At 33.4% G+C, this 22,693-nt stretch overlaps 1 protein-coding gene across 1 annotated transcript in view; it reads left to right on the top strand.

The window, feature by feature from the left end:
* Positions 1–22,693, top strand: part of LOC106467009 (nuclear pore complex protein Nup160-like) — a 63,589-nt gene that overhangs the window by 1,026 nt on the left and 39,870 nt on the right. Inside the window, exons 2-12 of the mRNA XM_022395094.1 lie at positions 2,704–2,815; positions 3,882–4,089; positions 4,882–5,116; positions 9,445–9,523; positions 10,051–10,165; positions 11,055–11,133; positions 13,397–13,560; positions 14,386–14,483; positions 16,997–17,165; positions 18,981–19,076; positions 22,317–22,421. Coding sequence (XP_022250802.1) covers positions 2,704–2,815; positions 3,882–4,089; positions 4,882–5,116; positions 9,445–9,523; positions 10,051–10,165; positions 11,055–11,133; positions 13,397–13,560; positions 14,386–14,483; positions 16,997–17,165; positions 18,981–19,076; positions 22,317–22,421 — 1,460 coding nt within the window. The remainder of the gene's footprint in view (positions 1–2,703; positions 2,816–3,881; positions 4,090–4,881; positions 5,117–9,444; positions 9,524–10,050; positions 10,166–11,054; positions 11,134–13,396; positions 13,561–14,385; positions 14,484–16,996; positions 17,166–18,980; positions 19,077–22,316; positions 22,422–22,693) is intronic.

The raw sequence follows: 22,693 nt of genomic DNA, 5'->3' as shown, positions 1-22,693 counted from the left end.
GGTTTGGGGAGCTGTTTGGGTTGGTGGGAGATCGAGCTTAGTGGAGTGCACTAAGCTCGTTGGCAACATAAATTTTGCGAAATACGTCGAAATATTGGAGGAAGGACTCTTGCCACTTTATTCCTCTGGTTTCGTGGACAAGAACACGACGTTTTTCCAAGAAGATGGAGCACCGTGTCACACTGCTAGAAACACCAAAAAGTGGCAGGAAGAAAATGGTATCCAGAAGTTGCTCTGACCGAGCCAATCTCCTGACATGAAAAACCTTTGGGCCATACTCGACCGGCAAGTCAAGAAACAACCAAAAAACCAACTTCGAAGAGCGATCTACTCCAAGTTTCGAAGCAAGAGTGGGTGGAAAATCCCACAATCTAAAATTGTCGAGATGATTCGCACGATGCCCCAAAGGATCAACGAACTCCACGAAGCGAAAGGAAGATCTACTAGATATTAATTAAATTATAAATATATCAATTCATGTGAATATGACTGAAAAGGTGGTGTCTATTTACTTGTGACCACGCTGTGTATGTGCCATTGATTTTCTTTTATTGTTTTCTAATATTATTATTACCAGTAGCATTAGTAATACTATTGTTTCATAATCAAATTCATGCGAAGGATTAATCTAAAACTACATTTCACAAATTCTTTATGAAACTTTATTTTTACTTTTAGTCTGGGGTTTGCATACACAATTTTCGAAATTTACTGTTTCAGTGTTTGGTAATTCTGCTGTTCTGTGCAAGAATATGTGGTAATGAGTACATCCTCTAATAATGATAATGTCAGTAAACTATATACTTGATAATACTACCAATTATTAAGTATATTAAATTTGTAATATATGATAAAGTAATAAAAAAGTTATAACATTCCTCACTATACAATTACCAGTACAACACATCCAGTATTTAGAATTTTTTACTTTTCCATACCAACACCTTGCAAAAATATTTTCATAAATGATTATGCATATACTTTACTAATATTCATATAATTGTTTCATTGTTCATATATTAACATTTTTTAAGTTTAATAATGCATTCTAAATGTTCTAATCAGAATTCAACATAACAGTTGTATTTCAACTACAGATTGTGACAGATAGATCATCAACAGTCCAAGAGCCATGTTTTTAAATCTAATGGTATGAGCCCCAGTAAATTTGCTTTTAAGTTGCATTTGTTACTCATATTTTTATTCTTATTATTATAGAAAAAATAATAATTTCTTCTAACATTAAGATCCTTCAGCGATCTTTGTAGTTCAGGCCTTGACCTTAACCTTTGAAGGCACTAACAAATTCTTGCTAGTTATTTTTTCTCCATATTATATTTGGGATTGCTACTACTAGCAAAAACATTCATCTTTTTAAAATTGACTGTAACTGGGCCATTGTTAATTATTTCATATAGTAAATGTTTATGAACATTTATGTATAAATCTTCTGTGTCAGATCTTTTTTTCAAATATTTTTGAGTATCAGAACTCATATGAATTACATAACCATGGTTTTAATATCAACTAGTTCACAAAAGTTAAAAGATGTTTGATTTGGATGGGAGCTGGCATACCTCACTCATGACACCTAGATCTCAACTCTACAGTACCCCACCGCTGACAGCCACCCTATACTATAAAAAGTATTATTAAAAGTTACAGTTTAAACAACGAAAGCAGATGCAGCATTAGAAGCCAATAGTCCTGATATTCATTAACTAAGTATGGTGCATGGCAGGAAAGTTTGGATCAGCTCATTACCAAAGGGCAGGGAAATATGTTCAGAAAATATGAAAAAATAATTTTTAGTCATATTTTTTACTTTAACATTTCAAGACACTGGCTTATTTTACTAGGTTAATGAAATTGCAGTTATATAGATAATTATTTGTTATATGCTTTATACTACTTGTTCAAAAATGTAACTGGCTCTGTGAAACCTGTAGCATTATGCTGCTACAGACCAAACTGGCTGCAATTTATACTAGCCCTGGGCCTTTGGGGCTGGATGAATATCAAACCTTGGGTACGTGGGAAAAACATCAAATAATTATATGATTTCTATTTTATTAGTCTTCAATACTTTTGCACAGTATTTCTAACTACTTTATTGGCAAAAGTAAATTGTAGAGGTTGGATGGTGTGAATCTAGCCAGCAGGTCCATGTTCTTTCCTTGGCAACTGATCAAACAGGTTGAAGTTACAGTCTTAGTATCCCCATTTCCTGATACTTAGCTTGGGTATGTCATGTAGGTCAAATGGTGAGGGGGTGTCTCAGAACTGGCAAGTGACATAGTCTATCTAATCACAATTATTGTAATCTTCTGTACTTAAAAACTCACAGTATAAATCACTAAAGTGCATGTACCATTGATACTCAGCCATAAGAAACTGTGAATCTTCCTTTTGAGATGTGTAATAACATATTTTTCAAGTGCCTTCTAATCTTTACTAGAAAAACTTCAATACTAGAAATCAGAAATTTGCTAGCATTAATTTAAAGTCCTACAGTTGATCTACCTTCTAATATAAACATGGCATCTGGGCTATAAATTCGGGTCACAGCTTTCTTGAGAGACAAAAGATTTAATCACCTTTTATAATTTGGATATTGTTACTTGTTAGTACTATCTTTATTATTTTTACTAAGATGAGTGTATTATATCAAACTATACTAGAATTACTATTTTCTTTCTGTAGGTGCTGCTCAAAGTACTTTACAAGACATCAAACTTCCAGAATTTGCTGGGTGTTATTCGTATCAAGAAGAGAGTAGAACAGAATCATCATGTAATAATAGATTTATCTATTGGTAAGAAATCCTAATCTATAAAATTATAATAGTCAGTTGAACTGGAGAACCATAAACTCCCATTCATGGCACAAATATATATATAGGCCTGAGTGGGGAACATTGCAGAACATAAGATTGACAAAGTGATGTATATTAATGATTTCAATTTTCAGTTAAATTTATACATGTGTGCATGTGGACTGAGACATTACTAAAAATTTATATTGTGTATATCTGAACTGATACACCACTTTCTGTGATGAATATATATAAAAGAAGTTGTTGTATCTGCTATTCGGAATATCGTTTCTGGTCCAAGCTTAATGTAGAAAACAGTGTGGTGATCACTGCAAGTGACCACAAAAACAAGTTGAACTATGTTGCCGTGTATGTCAATATCAAATATCAGCAAGATGATAGGATAGGCAGGACTCCCATTTAAAGGTGTCAACATGAATCGTAGCTCCTTTATTCTTCCTTCCTCAACACCACCACCAGATATATATATATATATATATGGTGTCAGTATTTACATCACAGTCCAACACCCCACCCCACTTTTTTGTAATTTGCTCTGCTGCTTATGAGTATAACTCATAGTTACTTAACCTAATAAAGTTTTTACTGTCTTATGAGCCTAAAAATAAAAAAACCTGTTGCCAGATAACAAATTACATAATGCCTAATATATATAGTAGCATAGAAAGATTAATAATTATCACCTAAATTATTAGCCTGTTATGTTATAAATCCACAGTCAGTTTTATTTTTTTAAATATAATGTATCAGGTAATTACAACCAATTATTCAAGTTTAAGAATATAAGTAAAATTATTGTTGTTTTTTAAATGTTTACTGATTAAATCCATTACTTAAATTATTTAGTTGTTGTTTTACTCCAAAGTTAGTTGATGGCTTTGGAATGCTAATATCAACATAGGTGACGATGATAATTGGATTAATCATAATAATCTTTCTGCTAGAGAAAGAAATATGATAAAAGAGAAGTAATTTGTCTGAATGGTTAACAAATTTTAATACTAAATTTCCTACTTTTTTTCTTTCACACTTTATTTGTTTGTAGGCGAGCTGCAAATGATATTTTGGAGCTTGTTGAAGTTTCGCTTGATGTTAACTTGATTGGAAACCACGTGCGATTACGATTTCAACATTCACCAATATTAAGAGATCTTTCAATCCATGAAACACAAGATCGGGTCTTTATTCTTATTGCAACAGTCTCTAGTGTTCATCGTTTGGTGTTTCCCCATCCACGCAAGTTAGGACGAATTGTAAGTTGCTATTATACCCTCAGCATTTTTTTTTTTAAGTAAAATGATACACTATTCATATGGGTTGAAAATATAAGTTTCTGTACTGAAATAGAATATTTTACAGGTATTACTAGCTCTACAAATGGGTGAATGTTTTCCTTAATTTTGGGCACAAAACAGTTTATAAGTTCTTATATGTATTTTTTTTAAGCTATTAATAACAAATGAAACTCAACCCCTCTTTCCACTTGTTAAAATCTAAAAAATTCCAATTTATTAGAAATTATTCCTGTGATTGATCATCATCAGACTGAAATGATCTGATATAAGTTTTTAGTTTTTGCAGTATTTGATGAGAATTAATTAACATGAAACTGCACTATTTCATCATTGAATAAATCTTTGTAAGTTTTCTTTCAGTCCTTTTTAAATTTCTTAAAACAACTGTTGATGGTAAACTTGAGCTGAAAAAATGCATTGATCACATTGGTTGCATTTCATAGACTGGAATACTTTAATTTTTTTTTTCATAAATGTTAATAACAATTTTTATCAAACACACTGAAAATTGGGCTATTTTTCAATCCTGATTATGGAATTAAATTACTTTTATTTACCAAGCAAGCACAAAATAGGTGTACTATCTTAAACAGTGCAAATTAACCCTATATTTTAGTGTGACAAAAAAAAAACATTCCAAGCTCTCAACATTGTTACACAGTCTGCTTCACTCAGAAGTTCTTATTGATAATATTTTTAGTCGAAAGCTGTGTTAGATATGATAGATATTTTTGTGGTTTTTCTTTCTAGGATGTTTTTACTACACAACACTCACAGTTTAAGCTACCATCGGTGTTTTTTGATGCCTCTGTGGCTGCAATGCGGGATACGACTAGTTATCATGTCTTAAATCATACTACTATTGGTGTTCCACTGCCTCACACGGCCTGCTTGTGGCTTACTCAGAACCACGATGCTGTTTTTGTACTGGCCAGTAGTATTGGCTCAGTTTTGGTTGTTTCAATGGCTTCTCCTGAAAATGGAGGTGAGTGTTTAATTAGGCTAAGAATTTATTTTCCAAATAATAAACAATGATTATTATCTATAACAACACAACAATCTTATTTTTAGAGTTCTTCAGATAATTGATTTATGACAGTTTGTAATTATATAGTGGTAATTTTTCATATAAGCTCATATTTGGAAATATTAACTGAATATTGATGCAAAAACTTCAACTGTTTATCTCTTGTGGTTTTTATTAAATAGAGCTGGCTTTAAGCTGATGCAGCATATGTTTCAGTATAGGGTCCCTGTGCTTCAAGGATTATATTCCCAACTTTTTTCATCTTATTTTTTATCTCTCCCTTCTGAAATGATTTCTCAATGTACCTTGGTTCACCATGGAATCCTACCTGTCTCTCAGATGGGCCAGATGACAAGATTCAATGTGTCTGACACTTATCTTCACATTCCTATTGCTCGAGCTTCATGTTGTTTTATAGGATTTGTCCATGAGGATCATGCTTATAAATTCTGAGCTCTTCCTTTCTGGCTGGCATCAGCAACCTCTGCTTCCTGATGGGTGGTCCAGTCATCTGCCAGATTCCTACATTTTCATGGGCATGATTCCAACTTTATTTGGACTTCTGGCTTCATCTTTCACAGAGTCCTCCACACTCACCTTCTCATCTGAGGAGCTGCTCAGGTGGGTTGGATTATCTATTGGAAAATCCCATTATCCACCCCATCCAGTATCTTATTCTTCTGGAGTGTTTTTTCAACTCGCATCTCAGTCGAGCCAAGCCTTCTCATTTTTATCTACAAGCCATGGAGTTTTTAATACAGAGGGCACTATCAGCACTTTCTCTCCTTGTGCAAGGAGTTCTCTCTTTTTGGGGTCTTTGGCATCACTGGTAGCTCTTATCCCTCTGGGCCAGTTGGTACTACAAGATTAATGGCACCTCATCATAGACCCTCTGGATTTACAGGTATCCTTTCCTGCTTCTCTTCCATCTGATGATTAGACAGGGAAAACATGACAGTGGGAGTACATATTCCTCCTCCCCATCTGAATATTCATGTCTTCATAGATGCCTCATTGTCAAGATGGGTTGCATGCTGCAATACCCAGGAGATCTCTAGCTGTTAGTCTCGGGAGGAGTTAGGTCTTCACATCAAACTTTTGGAACTCCTTGCTGTACATTGGGTGATGGTTCAACTTCTGTCATCACTGTAGGTCTTGACAGTTATAATTCATTCCTACAACTCGATGGCTACCTCTTACATCACCTGAAAAGGGGCACTCAATCCTGGTCCTTATGCTCTCACACTCTAGTGCTCTCCTTCTGGACTCACAGCCATCAAGTTTGTTTGCTGGCTTGTCACATATTGGGTGCCCTCAATCTTTTCACAGTTTGTCTGTCCTGTCAAGGTTCTACTCGAGGAGGGGCCTCTTGACCCCCAAGCATTCTAATGTATGTATTTGCCACTTTTTTGAATGCCAAACTTCCTCTCTTTCAGTCACCAGTCCCATACCCCTTTGGTATTAGCCATGGATGCATTAAACCATGATTGGAAGGACCTTTTTCTTTATACATACCCTCCCATGTTTCTTCTACCCTGATTAGTTTCTCTCACCCAATCCACTTTGTGTTGAGTCCTTCTTGTGGCTTGTTTCTGTCTGGTTCAACAGTGGTTTCTATCCTTTCTCCAGGAACTACCTCCATTACCTCTCTCTCCTGATCCCTCCTTCAGCAACCTCACTCAGAAGTGTTTCATCCCTACGTTCCCAAACTCTGGCTTCATGCATGGCTTTTGTCCAATATCTTGTGAGGGGTTCAGGACTATCTACAAGTGTAGCTTCCCTCTTGTCTCACTCTGTCTGTGTATCAATGTGAGTGGAGAATATATTGTTGTTCGTCTACCTGACATGGATTCTCACCTTCCCTTCCTCAGATATCTGACTTTTACATGGTTGTTTTTGCCGAGTGTTTTTCTCTTCAGTTATTTCCCTTTTATTTGGATCTGTGCATCTCCAGTGTCCATCTCATACCTTTCAATTGCAAGACTGAAATCTAAATGTCATTTTCCATGCATGATAGTCTCATGCTCCTTATATCACCTTTCGATGAAAATGTATTTCCTTCTCCTTTTTACTTGTGGATGTTGCCAGTCAGACTTGTTCATTATCAATCTTCACCGCATTTTCTACCACAAAACCATGTCCATTTATATCTTGACCATTCTTTCTTTCCCAAAACATCATCTGCTTGTGAAGGAATTTTCACCTTTACCCTTTGTTCTCTTCCTTCCATATCCCATATTGCTCTGATTCGGTCTGTTTCCTGTGTCTGGTCCATGCTTTAAGGTGTTATGTGTTGTGCACAGCACCCTTCCGTGGCACCCACTCCCTTTCTTCTGAATCTTGCCAATTGTTTTGTGTTTCGTCTCATCAGATCAATGCCCTTGGCTGCTCATTTCCATTGTCCTTTGGAGGAGATTATTCAGGTCAGCATGTGGACTACTCTCCATACTTTTGTGTTGTGCTATTTGCACCATCTGGTGGTTTTTCTGCTCAGCCTGATATTGTCTTTCCCCTGTAGCTTTTATTCTGCTCTCTGGCAAGTGGTGCCTGTCCAGGTATATTGTTATCCAAAATCTACACTGTGAGATCAATAAAATCTATCACACTTACTGTCGAGATGGGGTGTTCCACAAGACAGCTTGCAAGCTCTTCCTCATTGTGTATTGCGTCATAAATATGTTCGTACCAGACAGTACACTCATGCACTAACATGCAGAAGGAGATTGCTGCCCATCTTTAACATTCCTTAGATTGCTGGAATTGAGAACAATCTGCTTTTCAAAATAGTTTTCATGGTCACCCATTGCACTTTTTCTGGTGACGTGTTCCTCTGGACTCTCTGATACATTTCTTCCTCCCCTTCTTCCAGTGGAGTACAGGAGTCCTTACCACTTCACAGCTCCTAGCTGCTGGAGTTGTGGATCATGGAGAGATCCTCCTGAGTGTGCATAATTCCATTCAGTTGAGAGTGGGGCAGTGACATTCTGCCTGTGTAGAAGGTGTGGCAATCCTCCTGTCGTGGGTCTGATATTTTATTCCAGATGCTGCAGGTCTGAATTTTTCCATCTATTTTGCAGTTTGCTCCATCTGGGAACCCTCCCTCCTACTGCCGCCTGGATGTCGGTTCCTGGGCAACTGGTTTGAGCTGGACCAGCCAACTTAAGTCCTTACATGTGAGTGGGCTGGAAACTTCCTCTTATCGTGGATTGGATTTTACATCCCTAATGCCAATCAGTTTTGTACTAGAATTGACTCTGCACGTTGCATTTCAAACTTTCTGATGCCGTATGGATGTATATTCCCAGAGTTTCATGTTGCAGGTTGTACTGGATTTACACACATGGTGGTTTAGGTTCTCAGAACAGAGGCTCCTCTTCCTTTCTGGTTCTTAGACATGAGCTGAACAGTTTAGTTCCTGTAGGTGCAACTGATCTAGACGGGAGCTGACCTCCCTCTTATGGTCCCATACACCCTTGCACTCTACACACATTTTTCTTCCTTAGGGATTTGGAATTGTTACCTTGTTCTGTTCTTTGATTATGACACCACACTTGTTGGCTCCACATAGGCAGAAAGTATACCTGGTTCAGATGTAGTGCAGTTTCCCATGTGTATGTTTCCTCTCCATAGAGATGGCACACTCCATGGGTGCTCTTCAGATGCCTTTGAAGGGTGCTCATCATGAGTGGAGGTAAGTAATCGTATCAGAAGTTAATATTTTCCTGCACTGAAAATATATTTGTGATGCATACTTACCTTCCCACTCATCCTCCCCACTTCTGGTGTTGTTTTTCGTGCCTAATCTCGAAATGAAAATTGGGTTCAACTATATAGAGGATGTCAGCTGCAATAGGAGGGTTTGTGGCATGCTAATTTGCTTACTTAAACACAACTGAACTATATGGTATACACATGGAATTAAATGGGAGTTTCAAGGCTAGTGGTGAGCGACAATTTATGCACTAGAGGGCAGTCAAATTGAGAATAGCTTAACTGTAATAGGAGTTAAATATCAATTGGAAATATATTTTCATTGTAGGAAAACATTAACATTGGCTGGACATAAGTATAAACATTTCCTTTGGTCATAAAACAACAATGTAAACCAGGTTGCCAAGAATAGCTACTAGCTTTAGTCCTTTGTTAAAGGTGAAACACAGTCATTGCGGTATTTGACATATCAAACTAGTTAATTAGAAATCCACTGTAGTTTTACACTGGTAGGTTTAAATATCATATTTCAATCTACTAAAGATTCATCTTTGTTTTTCGTCATTTTAATTTAGGTAAAGTTAATTCATTTGAATTACGGCGAACATCTGTGATGTCTCGACTCTGGAGTGGTCTTGTTCCCTCTGTTATAAGGTGAGTGTAATGATTATTTGTAGGGCTTAATAGTAAGGTTAGTTATAGGGTGATTTTGATATTAGATATTTAAGTGACAAGATACTCAAACTCAGGACTTCTGGTTAACAAGGCTAATGCCTCAACCATTGAGATACCTAAGGTTAAAAGCAGTCTTGCATTTTGCCTTCTTGAAGCTACAAACTTCTGAAACTTTCTGCAGTCATGGAGGCAAATGTTGAATTACCAGACTTAATGTTCTTAAGCTAGACTATTCATTAAAAATACTTTAGACACTAGTGTGTATTTCTTGAGAAAGGATTATTTTTATGTTAAAATGTAAGCTACAAATTGCATTATTAATGCTGAAAATACAATGTAGTGGACTGAAGTGGGATTAAAAATGTTGAGTTGCTCCCTAAAGTTTATTGTAAATATCAATTTCCAATATAAAATATAGACTTAGTGTTATATTGTTTGTGTATGATTAACAAGTTATATTTTCTGTAAAAAAAAGATAAGACTTAAGTTTGTTTATGGTATTATAGAGGCAACCCGGAAGGATACGAAATGGCTTTAGCTTTAGTCTCTCACTTTATGGAAAAAGATTGGCTGGTGTTTGCTTTGTGCAAGGATCTTCATCTTCGTATTTGGTCTTACCAGGTATGTGTTTATTAATTTATTTTCAGTATATGTATATGTGTGTTTGTTTTTCCCTACATATTATTCGGAGACATTTTTTTAATCTACTTTCTTCTTCTTTTTTACTGTTTGAATTCAAAAAGGATTTAATGAATTGTGATGAAATTTTGCAAGTGGTCTGAGGATTGGCCTTAGATCAGGTCAAGGTTTTATTCTTCAGGGATAAACTGGAAAAAAATGTATCATTACCATACCTGTCTATATATATAGCATTTACACTTTAGGAAATTCTAAATTGAGTTTTCTTGTTCATTCTTGTTAGTGCTAGTTCAAATTTAAACAACTGATTTTTTTTTGGAATATGATCAAGTTATGTTTAGTTACATATATATGTTTCACAGTGAAAAATGTGTATCCTAAGTATTATTATGAGCAAGGGTCTTAATGTTAATTTACCAATCTTTTCAGTATAAAGTATGATTTAACTGTTTGAACTACTGTTATTTGAAGAAAAAGTTCACTTTAAAAATTTTTTGATAATAATAGTTTTTTTCTTAAATAAATATCATTAATTACTTAATGACTTAAGTTTTGGTCTGTCACTTCAGCTTATCCAAAAATAGGTTAAAGAGTTCAACTGAAGTTATTTAAAGCATCTTTTTTATTTTATGAAATTAAAAGCATACTGGATATTTGTTAAGGATATAATGGCTCCAGCTGTTAAGAGAATATTTCACAAATTGTAATTATAGTTAATTAAGGAAGGTTTATTTATTTTATTTAATTACAAGTGTATATGACATCATTTGTTAATAAAAAAAATACAAACACTTATGAGTTATGTGTATTTATCCACCTGTTTGTATTTTTGTGTGACTTTCTTTCATCTTTAATATATATTGATATTCAGCAACAAGAATGTTTAATGGCTGCTTCGGTTCTAGAACACTGTGGAGAATCTACTAGCAACATCTCTTACCACAGCTCAGGTGCTGTACTTTTAGAAATCATTCTTTTTAGCTATTTTTAACAAATTTACACTTGTGTGCTTGGAATTCAGTAATATCTAAAGATATTTTTCAGTGAATCATCGTTCTTGATAACTGGTTAATTGCAATAACGTTTTGGGGATATTTTATAGGTATTGAAACATTATAAGCTTGTATGAAGTTATAAATTCAGTTTACTTTAAACTTTATCATGAAACAAAGACCATATGATACTGATCTAGAGTAAAATTGCCATAAATTATTTTGTTTACATTGGAAGTGAAGATTCAGTTTTAGAATGATTCCATGAAAAATGGAATATATAGTTTTATAAGTTATTATTACTTTTTAACATTATTATACTTGGTGTTATTTTAATTATGAATCTTGTAAATCTAAGCTATTTCTAAATAAGCTTTTAGGTCAAAATTAACATAAGTTAAAGCAACATGGCATTACAAAGGAACTGCAGAATAACCACATTGATAGCCCATTGGGTTTTGTGTGTTTGCTAAGTTTTTACACTTTATATACCAAAAATCAAGTTCTGTGGAGTTAAAGATACAAATATTATAACAAGAGTATCTAATGTGTTGTATATGTGCTTTGTGAAGTTATTAAATTATCCCACAAAAGTTTTTCCTCTCATTTTCACTTTTTAGCTAAAAGATTAAAATTGGGAAATTAAAAGAAAATCTTTAAAATGTGTGTGTGTGTGTGTATGGTTGAATTAAATTGAATTGAAAAATCAAACACTATTCTGTCACAATAGTGACTTGCAATAAACTATTTCATGGTTTATTTTGCTTAGGTTCACAATCCAGTTTAAAAATGCTATAGCTTGAGATAGTATTTTCATGTGCATGTTGGCATGGTCAGGTGGTTAGGGCGCTCAACTCGCAATCTGCAGGCCACTGGTTCAAATCCCCGTCCCACTAAACATGCTCACCATTTTAGCTGTGGGGGCATTATAATGTGACTGTCAATCCTACTATTTGTTGGTAAAAGTGTAGCCCAAGAGTTGGCGGTGGGTGGTGATGACTAACTTCCTTCCCTCTAGTCTTACACTGCTAAATTAGGGATGGCTAGTGCAGATAGCCCTCGTGTAGCTTTGCGCGAAATTCAAAATAAACAAATTGTGTGCAAGTAGTGTGATATGTATGATGTACAGGTTTTCTAATCTTTTCATAAATGTATAGTGATAGCTCAAATTGAAATACATACATTCAGTGTATCATATTACAAAAACAAATGTAACAAACAAATACATACAAAAGGATCTGTCAGTTAGGTTCTTCATAAACCTACATGTTTTTCCATTATTCAGTGCTTACAAGTCTTCAATTTTGAGCAGAAAATACATGAAATATTTTCAAACATTTGAATAATCACTTTACTATGTCAGTGGTATATGAACCATTTGAATGCCAGATGTTAGTTATTTATATATTAGTTGTTCTATCTAAACCATATATAAGACAAAGAAATACTAGTGTACAGAAAAGGTTATGTTTGATATAACTTGCAGAGTAAAAAACTAACATATTTTAAAATTATCACTTGAATGTTCATATTACCTGTCAAATTGTTGTATTAGTAACAGAATATGTATATATTTGTTAATTAATTGGTAATAAAAACAAGGTTTGTTTGTTTTTTGGTTCTCCACACATTTTGAAACATAATATTGAATAATTTAAGAATGACACTTGAGTAAAAGATCTACTTACAATTAAGAGCAATACAACATTAAAATCTTACACAATAAATAAAAATAGTGTTTTAGGGTGGGTCCATGTTTTTAATAATCATTTATTGTGTAAGATTTTAATGTTGTATTGGTTTTAATTGTAAATAGAACATAATATTACTTTTTATTTGAAAGTCACTTAGTGTTTTTTTTTTTATTGAAGCTATGAAATCAGTCTTATCACAATTATGAAATAATTTTCAGTCTGTTTTGAGCTTTTAAATAATAATACTATCTCTTTCACATATTTGGTTGTGAATCCAAGTATTCAACTTTGTTAGAGAATTCAGTGATAGCCAAAAACATTCAATTTGATTTACCTTAGGTGTTTAACTTTATTTAGAGAATTCATTGACAGCTGAAAACATTCAAATTGATCTATTTCAGGTGTTCAACTTTGTTTAAAGAATCAGTGACAACTGAAAATATAAGTAAATTTGAGTTACTTGGAGTTGATCAAATTGTTTAACTATTGCAGTGACAACTGAAAATATATTATTTATTTACTTACAGGTGTTAAACCTTGTTTGAAAAAGGCTGTTGGAAGCTCAGGAACAAATATTTACTTAGGTGTGTTTCTGAACTTTCCTTCCCAAAGCCAGTTCTGTATATTTCAACCTGTTGTTTTATCCACTCAGTATCACTTAGCTCATGTGTCAACACTGTTTGCTCCAGAGGTAAGTTGTTCTTATTTCCAACTTATTAAGTTATGTCTATGAGCTTTGCACTTAAACTGCCTGTAAGAAGAAAAAAAGTTTTACTTGATATCCATTAGTGCTTTTGTGTTTCACTAAATTGCAAGTTAAATGGTTTGGCCGTATGTAAAAAGAAATTCTTCTAAGAAATGTACAATGTAAATATGATATGGAGTTTTAGTTGAACTAAAGAATTTATTTTTTGTTTTATGGAATATCTACAATTTTTTTAACATATTTTCCAAAATTTTCACAATATTTTGTTGTTGTTTTTCTGAAACATTCTGCATGAAGAGGTGACCTTTATTTTATAATAAATTTAATTTCTTAAATTTTATTTAATGAGAAATAACATGGAAAATGAAGCATTATTTATTGTGAGCAAGGAGTTTCAATTTAAATGTTTTCAGTGAGGAAATTACTGTGTGTTATCTTTCATTAGATTAGGCTTAGTTTGACTAAGACGATAAGGATTTGAAGTGTTAGAATTATCATAATATATTTGTCAACAGATAAAAATAATTGGTTGTTTATAAAATTTAACTTGAGGGAACCACCCAATGGCTTATAACACAGAAATTGTGTTTCAAAACCCGTGGTGAGCAGAACACATTATGTAACTATGCTCTTAACAACAATGAAAATCAAACCAAATCATATTGAATCAAGTATTCTCTGATATTGAGTAGATGAAATTACCAGAGAAGAAAAAATATTTTTGTCAAACATTTGAACATTTCTAAGAAAGTTGATATTTTTCAATTATTTATATAGATATATTTATTGTATTTAATTTTTTTTTTCTAGTGTGACTTGGTGGATTTTTGTGTATCTTCAACCCATCTTTGGACATTATGGCTAAATGCCACTAGTGATGCTGTTATTAGATTCACGGGGATTGACAGGTCTGGTGCATGAAGATAAAATAAGATGTTGTCCATACGAATATACTAAACACATTATAACTCTTTCACTGCCATGTGTATCTAAATATCAAACTGCCAGGTTTATTGTTTTAGATATACGATAAAAAACAAAAATACACATGATTTACTATTTACCTGAAACTTGAAGCTACTTAAGTATGAAGGGAGTAATTTCCCTTTTTCATGGTGGTGCAAAATTTGAAACTCACATGGTTGTACTTTACAAGGAGACAAATATGTAACCAAAGTAGTAAAATGGTTAATTAGATATTTATTAATAATGATAAATAACAATTGTTTACCATTTAAAATATGACTTTGTATTTACATAAAATATTAAACATAAGAAAATAAACTCAGTCTCATTGTTAACCTGACTTAGTATTTTGTATGTTTGTAGAACAGGAATGAGAATTGGCAGGTTTCAGTTATTTCTTTGTCAAATTGGCCATCTACCCAATTTGTTCTAACCTGGTGAGAAAAATGGTGGAGATAAAATACCACTACTAGTAGGCTCGATCCAAAATGCCTTCTGTTCTTTGATGTTAAGCTGAACCAAATTCAGTATGCGAAGCTTCTATTTACTGGCATATTAAAGGACAGTCAACCCATCAGAAAATGCCTTTTAAAGCTGAAAAGATCACAACACTTTAGAAATACACAAATTCCTTAAAGTGAAGTGGTGGAGAATTAAAAAGCATCTGCATAAATGTAGGCTAAATTTTTATACCATCAGTCTTAATGGTGATCATCTTTTGCCCATTTGTTTAGAATTATATAAAATTGACATTTTAATTTCAACTGACATTGCTTTTATGGAAAGTCATTTAAATGGAACATAAATTGTACAAAGACAGATATGATCTGATGAAAGTTGAGGGAGAAAGGGGACAGCTAAATGACAAAATTCTCAAAATGTCTTTTCATTATGTCAGGACTTTTTGTTCTAAGTAAAGACATTTTAAAACATAGTAAATGTTCCAGCCTCATATGTTATGCTATCATTTTGCACTGATCCAAAGACTTTGGTCATGTATTACAAAATAGAATGTATAGATCTGATAAAGTGTTACATTCATGTTTGACATGTATTGTTACATCAGAAAGCTTGCTGTTAAAAAAATAAAGAAATGTTGATTTTAGTTAAATTTTATGACACAAGTAAGACATCATTGTACATAAATGCAATTCAAAGGTTCTGTTTAGCAAATTTCATTAAAAAAAAGGCAAAATTACAACTAGCTTTTGTTTCTTAAATGATCTAATGCATTATCACCATTAAATTATCGAGTCCCTTTATTAGCCAAAATTTACTGAAAAAAAATTGTTGTTACAATGCATATAAATTCCAGAATGATCAACTTCCTTCAGAAATTTTTTAAAATGCCTAGTAGGTCACATGAAGATTCATACATTAATCATTTCCAATATTTGCCTTTTAAATGCCTGAAATTGTAACTGGTCAGTATTTTACTCTATTGGAAACTAATTGTACCAATATTGCCTCATTATTTTGTAAAATGACCAGTTTGTACATAATCAGTCTAATCATTGCAATTATAAACTTGTATATAGTATCTATTTAAATATTTCATGTGTTTATGATAAGTTGTCTGTAATTTAATCATTGGAATATGTGTTAAAGTGACAAAAACTCAATGTTTACTGGTCACCCTAGAAGTAAAAATTGTGAATATTTAGTGCCCCAAAATGGCCTAGAATGCACCGGAGAGCATGTTTAGTCCTCTAGCTTTTACAAGTTAGACTCAAGGCCAGTTAAAAGTTTCATTTGCTGTTTTTGTTCCTGGTGTAAACTTATGTTCCATAGTATAATAATGAGAAAAAATTAGACTTGGTGAGTTGGATTTAGTATTTTGTGCATATACATAAGATTGAGTTACATCATATTAAAATATTGGTTGTGATTTTCATTTTATATGCAGGTTTGCATATTACATAATTTTGAATTATAGGTGAGTAAAATATTTTAAATCTACCAGCATCTACTGGCATAAAAGAAATTTTGTTCAGTACCAAAACTCATCAGCTTGACTGGACTATGACAGTTAGAGATCCATTTCAAATGCTATTTATATATGTATATAGATAAAAGGTAGATCTTGAATGCTGTTGTTACACACTTCTGATTAGTTTATTGTAAAAATATTATTTTATACTTATGGATATCAGTTGTCTTTTTTTTATAATACAAATCTTTTTAAAATTTATTCTTTTAATTAGTTTTTTTGTATGATTACTTTTTGAAAGACAATGTTATACAGACCAGGAAATAATAAATAATGCATTGTACGTAAAAAAAATAGTTCTGAGGTGCAAATATCTTGCAAGTTATGGTAGTTTTAATGCATATTGGTTTAATGTTTTCGTTAGTCATGCTAGAAATGTTTCCTGATATTTTTACTGTATTTTTTAATCTACAAATGGAAGAGAAAAATATTTGTTATAAATGTTTTTCTTTTTTTTTTTTCCAGTGAAAATGACAGAAGTCAAACTCCTGGGTGGACAGCAGTGTTACTTCAACCTTCAGTGGGAAGTGATGTCCGTTTGAAGTTGGGATATTTGGATCCACGAGAAGCCTACTTAGCAGAGATCTTCCAGCAAGAAAGGTTCACTACATCCATAATAGCCAAAGCCATTAGTGTGAGTTTAGGAAGTATGGATAACTCAAAAGTTAACAGTTTCTGTAAATTAATTACTAATGTCTGATTAAACCCTAAATTATAGGTAACAGTATTTGTTTTTTTTGTATATCAGACTAGTTTTATTTAACTCTTACTGTAAAGTTTAAATTAACTTTTAGGTTACTTTGAATTAATTCGTTGAACAGTTATCAACCAAGTACCTCTTTCCTGTGCCGTCTTGTGATGTTTCTCGTTAATGAAGTTGAGAGACCCTCCATGAATCATCAACATCTCCAACCTAAATCTTAGCATCTGGCAACTGCATAATTTATTCTCTGTGTAAAGTTGTGTAGGATGTACTGTTTTCTTTATTTGAAGCAATTTTATTGCGCTGGTTTCCTTTCAAAGTTCATGTATTTTGAAAGTTTTCTCCAATATTTTCTTCAGCCTTTTGTATCTTTTCTAGAACTGTGACTTGCCGTGAACTACTTCCTATTCCATGACTTCCACCACCGACTTTATGGGGGGGGGGGTCTTGCACCCTCCTGGTGTGGAGGGTTCTCTTTTGGGTATTACTTATTGCATTATTCTAGGCGGCAGATTTTTATGGTCACCAACACACCTGGTGTGAAGTTAGGTTACAGTATAAAACTGCCTCTTAGTATTAGCTATTAATATATGCAGCCGCCCGAAGAGACATTCAGGTGCCATGTCCCCTACAACTCCAGTCTGGCCCATGTTTCAATATCCTTTAGTCAGTTTGTTTGACCGCAACATGGATGAAGTCTTTTAATGGTCTGTGTTTTTTTTTCATATTGTATCCTATCTTCCACCAGGCTCTTCCTCATTATTTATTTTTTGAGGATTACATCTAGAATACTTATTCAAAATCTGGATTTTTACTATTAAACTGGAAGTGGGTTGAATGCCTCTAGATGCACATTCTTCTCTTGTGATGAAAAGAGTGGCTATGCAGTTGACAGATGCTAGGTAGGAATCTGTTTTGTGTTTAAATATAGAAGAAGGTTTGTGGAAAGCTTCTCTTGCAAGTTATGAAAGATCTATTAATGAGTGGTGCCACAAGATGGAGTCAGGTGAGAAGTCCTAGTTACTGATGAGTTAGTTGTGCATTTATCTGGAAGTGAATGTTTATTGAAATTCTGTTTTTAACTTTAAAAAAGGTAAATGTTAAAATGAAACATAAGAATCTTGTAATAAAAAAATGTCATTATAATTTGAACCACAATATTAATATTTAGTGAATCACTAAAACCTGGATGTAGTAATTGTTTAGTGTGGATCACAAAAACCTGGATGTAGTAATTGTTTAGTGTGGATTACAAAAACCTGGATATCATAATTGTTGTTTAGTGTGGATCACAAAAACCTGGAAATAGTAATTGTTGTTTAGTGTGAATCACAAAAACCTGGATATCATAATTGTTGTTTAGTGTGGATCATAAAAACCTGGAAATAGTAATTGTTGTTTAGTGTGAATCACAAGAACCTGGATATAGTAATTGTTGTTTAGTGTGGATCAATCACAAAAACCTGGATATAGTAATTGTTCTTCAGTGTGAATCACAAAAACATGGATACAGTAATTGTTGTTTAGTGTAAGGACCTGTATTTAATGGTTATTGTTGATGCTATTAGGTATTTTTATTGTTCAGTGTCTTAACCTGGTCATCCTTAGTATCTTAGTTTATATTTTAAAGACTGACGTGTTTTGTTGTCTTTTGTGTGGTGTAGGAAGACCTGAACATCAAAGTTGTCTTTTAATTAGAACCGTACACTAGGTTAGACTGACCAAATTATGATATTTTTGTTTCAGATTTACAGAAAGACTTTAGACACTACTCATCTTGGGGATGCTGTTGTTTCTGTAGATAACTTGATGGAGGAAGTTACAAATGTTGTTGAGAATGAAGTGAGTAGGCATGAGTTACTAGTCAGTGCTGTGATTAAAAATTGCTTTTACTCCTTCAGTACAGATAAGTTTTTTATGTGTTTGAGTTTTGGTTGGGAAGACCATTGTTAAAATTTTATAACAGTTAGATCTTTGTCCTTTCTCAGTCAGTTGTGCCAGTAAATGATAATTTTTGTATTTCACTTTTTCATACATAACAACAGACCTGCCAACTCTTATGATTTAGGCATAATTGTTGCAATTCTTTTTTCATTTTACACCTGTATGAATTGTTATGTGATTCTGCAATTTTATGTGAAATTCTGGAATTTTTTCACCGACCCCTTTTTTTTTACTAATATTTTTCCAAAAATAATTCACCACTCTCCACTTTGCACCTCAGTCTTAAAAATGCTTGAAACAGTCTATTAAAATAGTAAGTATGTAGAGTGCACTGATAATTTTTTGAGAGGAAAATGGCAGAAAAATGTGGTTCTGCTTTGTTTCCAATGACTCCCACAAAGAATAGGAAAATTTAAAGGAAGCAGAAGTTTAGGCATGAATATTCACTAAAGTTCAATGATACAGTATCGTCCTCAAAGGGTATGAATTATACAAGATGTACAACTTGTATTTATGATTTCTCATCTCCATTGCTCGTGGAAATGAAAATGACATCAAAAACATCTCAACACCAGCAAAATTGTTCGAAGCATCTGGAATTAATAAACTGAATTAATTTTTCTTAAAACCTTATACCAAGTCAGAAAATGGTGTGATCAGAGGGGAATGTTTATTAGCTTCCTTCATTGTGGAACACAATCTTCCTTTGGTGGTTTTGGACCATGCTTCAAAAATTTTTACCAAAAATGTTTCTGGATTTGGAAATCACTCAAAGATACGGATGCTCTAGAACCAAAACCTCTGCAGTAGTTGTGAAACTGAATGAATTGTGAGTAACATTAAAACTAGAGCTTTCAACTTGTCTACTGATGGCAGTAAACTGTACCCTATTGTAGTGACATACTTCAATGACAACAAGGAAAAGATAGTAAATGTAGTACTTTCTAATGTCACTTAAATTGGAAAATCAACTAAAGAGAATATTACGGGACTCCTTCAAGAATAACTAGCCTCAAAGTCCTTAAAGTGGGAAAATTGTGTATCATTAGCTGTTGACAGCAGAAATGTGATGATAGGGAAAAAAAAGGAGTTGCAGGTTATCTTCTGAAACTTAACCGTGAAATAGTGCCATCTACTTCATTTGGCAGTAAAGAAGTTGCAGTGGCAGTTTGATGAAATTCTTTTTGACATTTATTATTATTTGGAGAAAACTGCAAATAGGAAACAAGAACTTAGAGAATTCCAGAATTTATATGCTGTAGAGACTCAAACTACTCTGAAGCATCTGTGCACATGCTGGCTGTCTCTTGGAAAATGCTTACAGAGGTCAGTTGAGCAGTGGAGACTCAAACTACTCTGAAGCATCTGTGTACACGCTGGCTGTCTCTTGGAAAATGCTTACAGAGGTCAGTTGAGCAGTGGAGACTCAAACTACTCTGAAGCATCTGTTATACACGCTGGCTGTCTCTTGGAAAATGCTTACAGAGGTCAGTTGAGCAGTGGAGACCTTTGAAGCAATACTTTGCAGCCAAACATGATGAAAAAAATAACAAAAAATCCATATGATGGCAAAGTCTGTTCCACGCAGATCAGAGGTATCAGTGGAGAAAGAGAGTGATTGTTTAGAAAAATGCAAAGAAAAACTTCCAAGCAGTGGCAGTCTGTCAGTGTGTTTCCTGGGGAGGGATCTGGACCTTCTATGAATGGTTCCTCTAAGAAAGTAGCAGACTAAATTGCAAAGGCAAGTGAGAAGGTACAGAACACTCCTGACACCAAATCACCAGGAAACACTTATTTGCAAGAGGAAAGACTTTACAAGTTAATTACATCAAGGAGATGTGCTGTACATGTATTATTTCTGAACAATTGTATTAAAAACTTTGACAAGTATATTTTGAAACTACAGTCAGAGGACCCACTCATCCATTGTTTGCAGAGAATCCTGTTTGCTTTATTCAAGGACTTGTGAAGCAGACTTGTGACACCACATGAATTGTTCAAATAATTTTGGATTTGAATTTCAAAGACAGAAAACTTTGGTTAAAAAAATGAGAAGTTGGTAATTGGTTATGAAGTTGAGCCTTTCCTTGCAAAGCTTGACAAAGGAAGCTCGAACTCTTTCTATGAAGATGTAAGAAATTACTATGAAGCTGCATTGGAATATATGAAGACCAAGTTCCCGCTTCAGGACACAACTTTGAAACATGCAGAAGTAGCAGACATATTTGTCAGAAAAAGTTGTTCTTTGGAATCAGTAGAATACTTTGTTGGAAAATTCAAGTTATTCATTGCAAGGGATGAACCTTGGGTCAGTACAATGAATTGTCCTCATCAGCAATTCCTCATTTACCAGACTGATCCATTGACTGGTGTAAATCTCAGTGAGCCAAGTAGTGTTGGTATAGTACTGGAAAAAGAAAGATGAACTGGGCATCTTTAAATATGATAAACTCTCAGAAGTAATGAAGTCTATCATTGTAATACCACACAGAAATGCAGGTTGTGAGAGGGTTTTCTCGTTTGTTCATAAAAACAGGACAGACTTTCGAGGATCAGTGTCAAACTCTGCCTTAGAATCAGTGATGATAAGGATGATGGAGATGGCACAAAAACCATGTCTCTCTCAAGAATTTACAGACGACTTCCTAAAGAAAGCCAAGAGTGCTGCTTACAGGGCTCTTAATCAGTAGAACTCTGTAATTAGTAAGTATTAAATAAAACATAATTAGTAGTGACACCATTTTTGTTTACATTTTTTGCTATTTATCCCTTGTCCCGATAGGGATTACTGTTATTTCAAAATTTAATTTTGGCAGGTTTTTAACAGAGAAGAGGGTAGAACTTGACCTGGTTTGATTAACATGAATGACTTAAGTACACGTAATTTTATACATTTTGTTTTTCCCTATTTTAGTCCCATATGAAAATTTTAGGAAAACAAGTTTTTAACCTTTTTTTTTTCCATTTGTATATGTTTAGGACACTAAGATTGAGAAGTTGCTTTCCTGTTTTGAATCTGTTTCTACTTTTGTTAATATATAGATCATATTTTGGAACCTATCCTTATAGATATGTCTTGTGTATAATGTTTTTAATTTTGTTAATATACAGACTTTGTTTTGGGACCTATCCTTGTAGATTCGTCTTCAGGCTGTTGAGTCAGAACTAAGTGACCAAGAGTACTTGGAATTACAACTGGATTGTTGGGAAAAGTTTTTTTCTTATTGCTTACAGTATCATGAGGTAAATTTTGATTGTATTATTGAACATAGAGATTTTAATAAGTTTTTGTTTTACTGCACACCATTATGTGATGTATTTTGGTTGTGTGTTTTACAAAATGTCATATCAGCTTATAATTTAAAAGTTATTTTCTAATGTGTTCCATATGCTGTGTACTGTCGGTCTTAAAACTAATTGATATAATAATGCTTAATGTTTTCTAATAATGTGTAATTAATGCCATATATTTATTTCTGTAACAATGTCGAAACTTTGATATTTTAAGTTACACA

Source organism: Limulus polyphemus, unplaced genomic scaffold (genome assembly GCF_000517525.1).
Source record: "Limulus polyphemus unplaced genomic scaffold, Limulus_polyphemus-2.1.2 Scaffold2459, whole genome shotgun sequence".
Classification (NCBI taxonomy): domain Eukaryota; kingdom Metazoa; phylum Arthropoda; class Merostomata; order Xiphosura; family Limulidae; genus Limulus; species Limulus polyphemus.
This window is presented reverse-complemented; position numbering and strand designations above follow the sequence as displayed.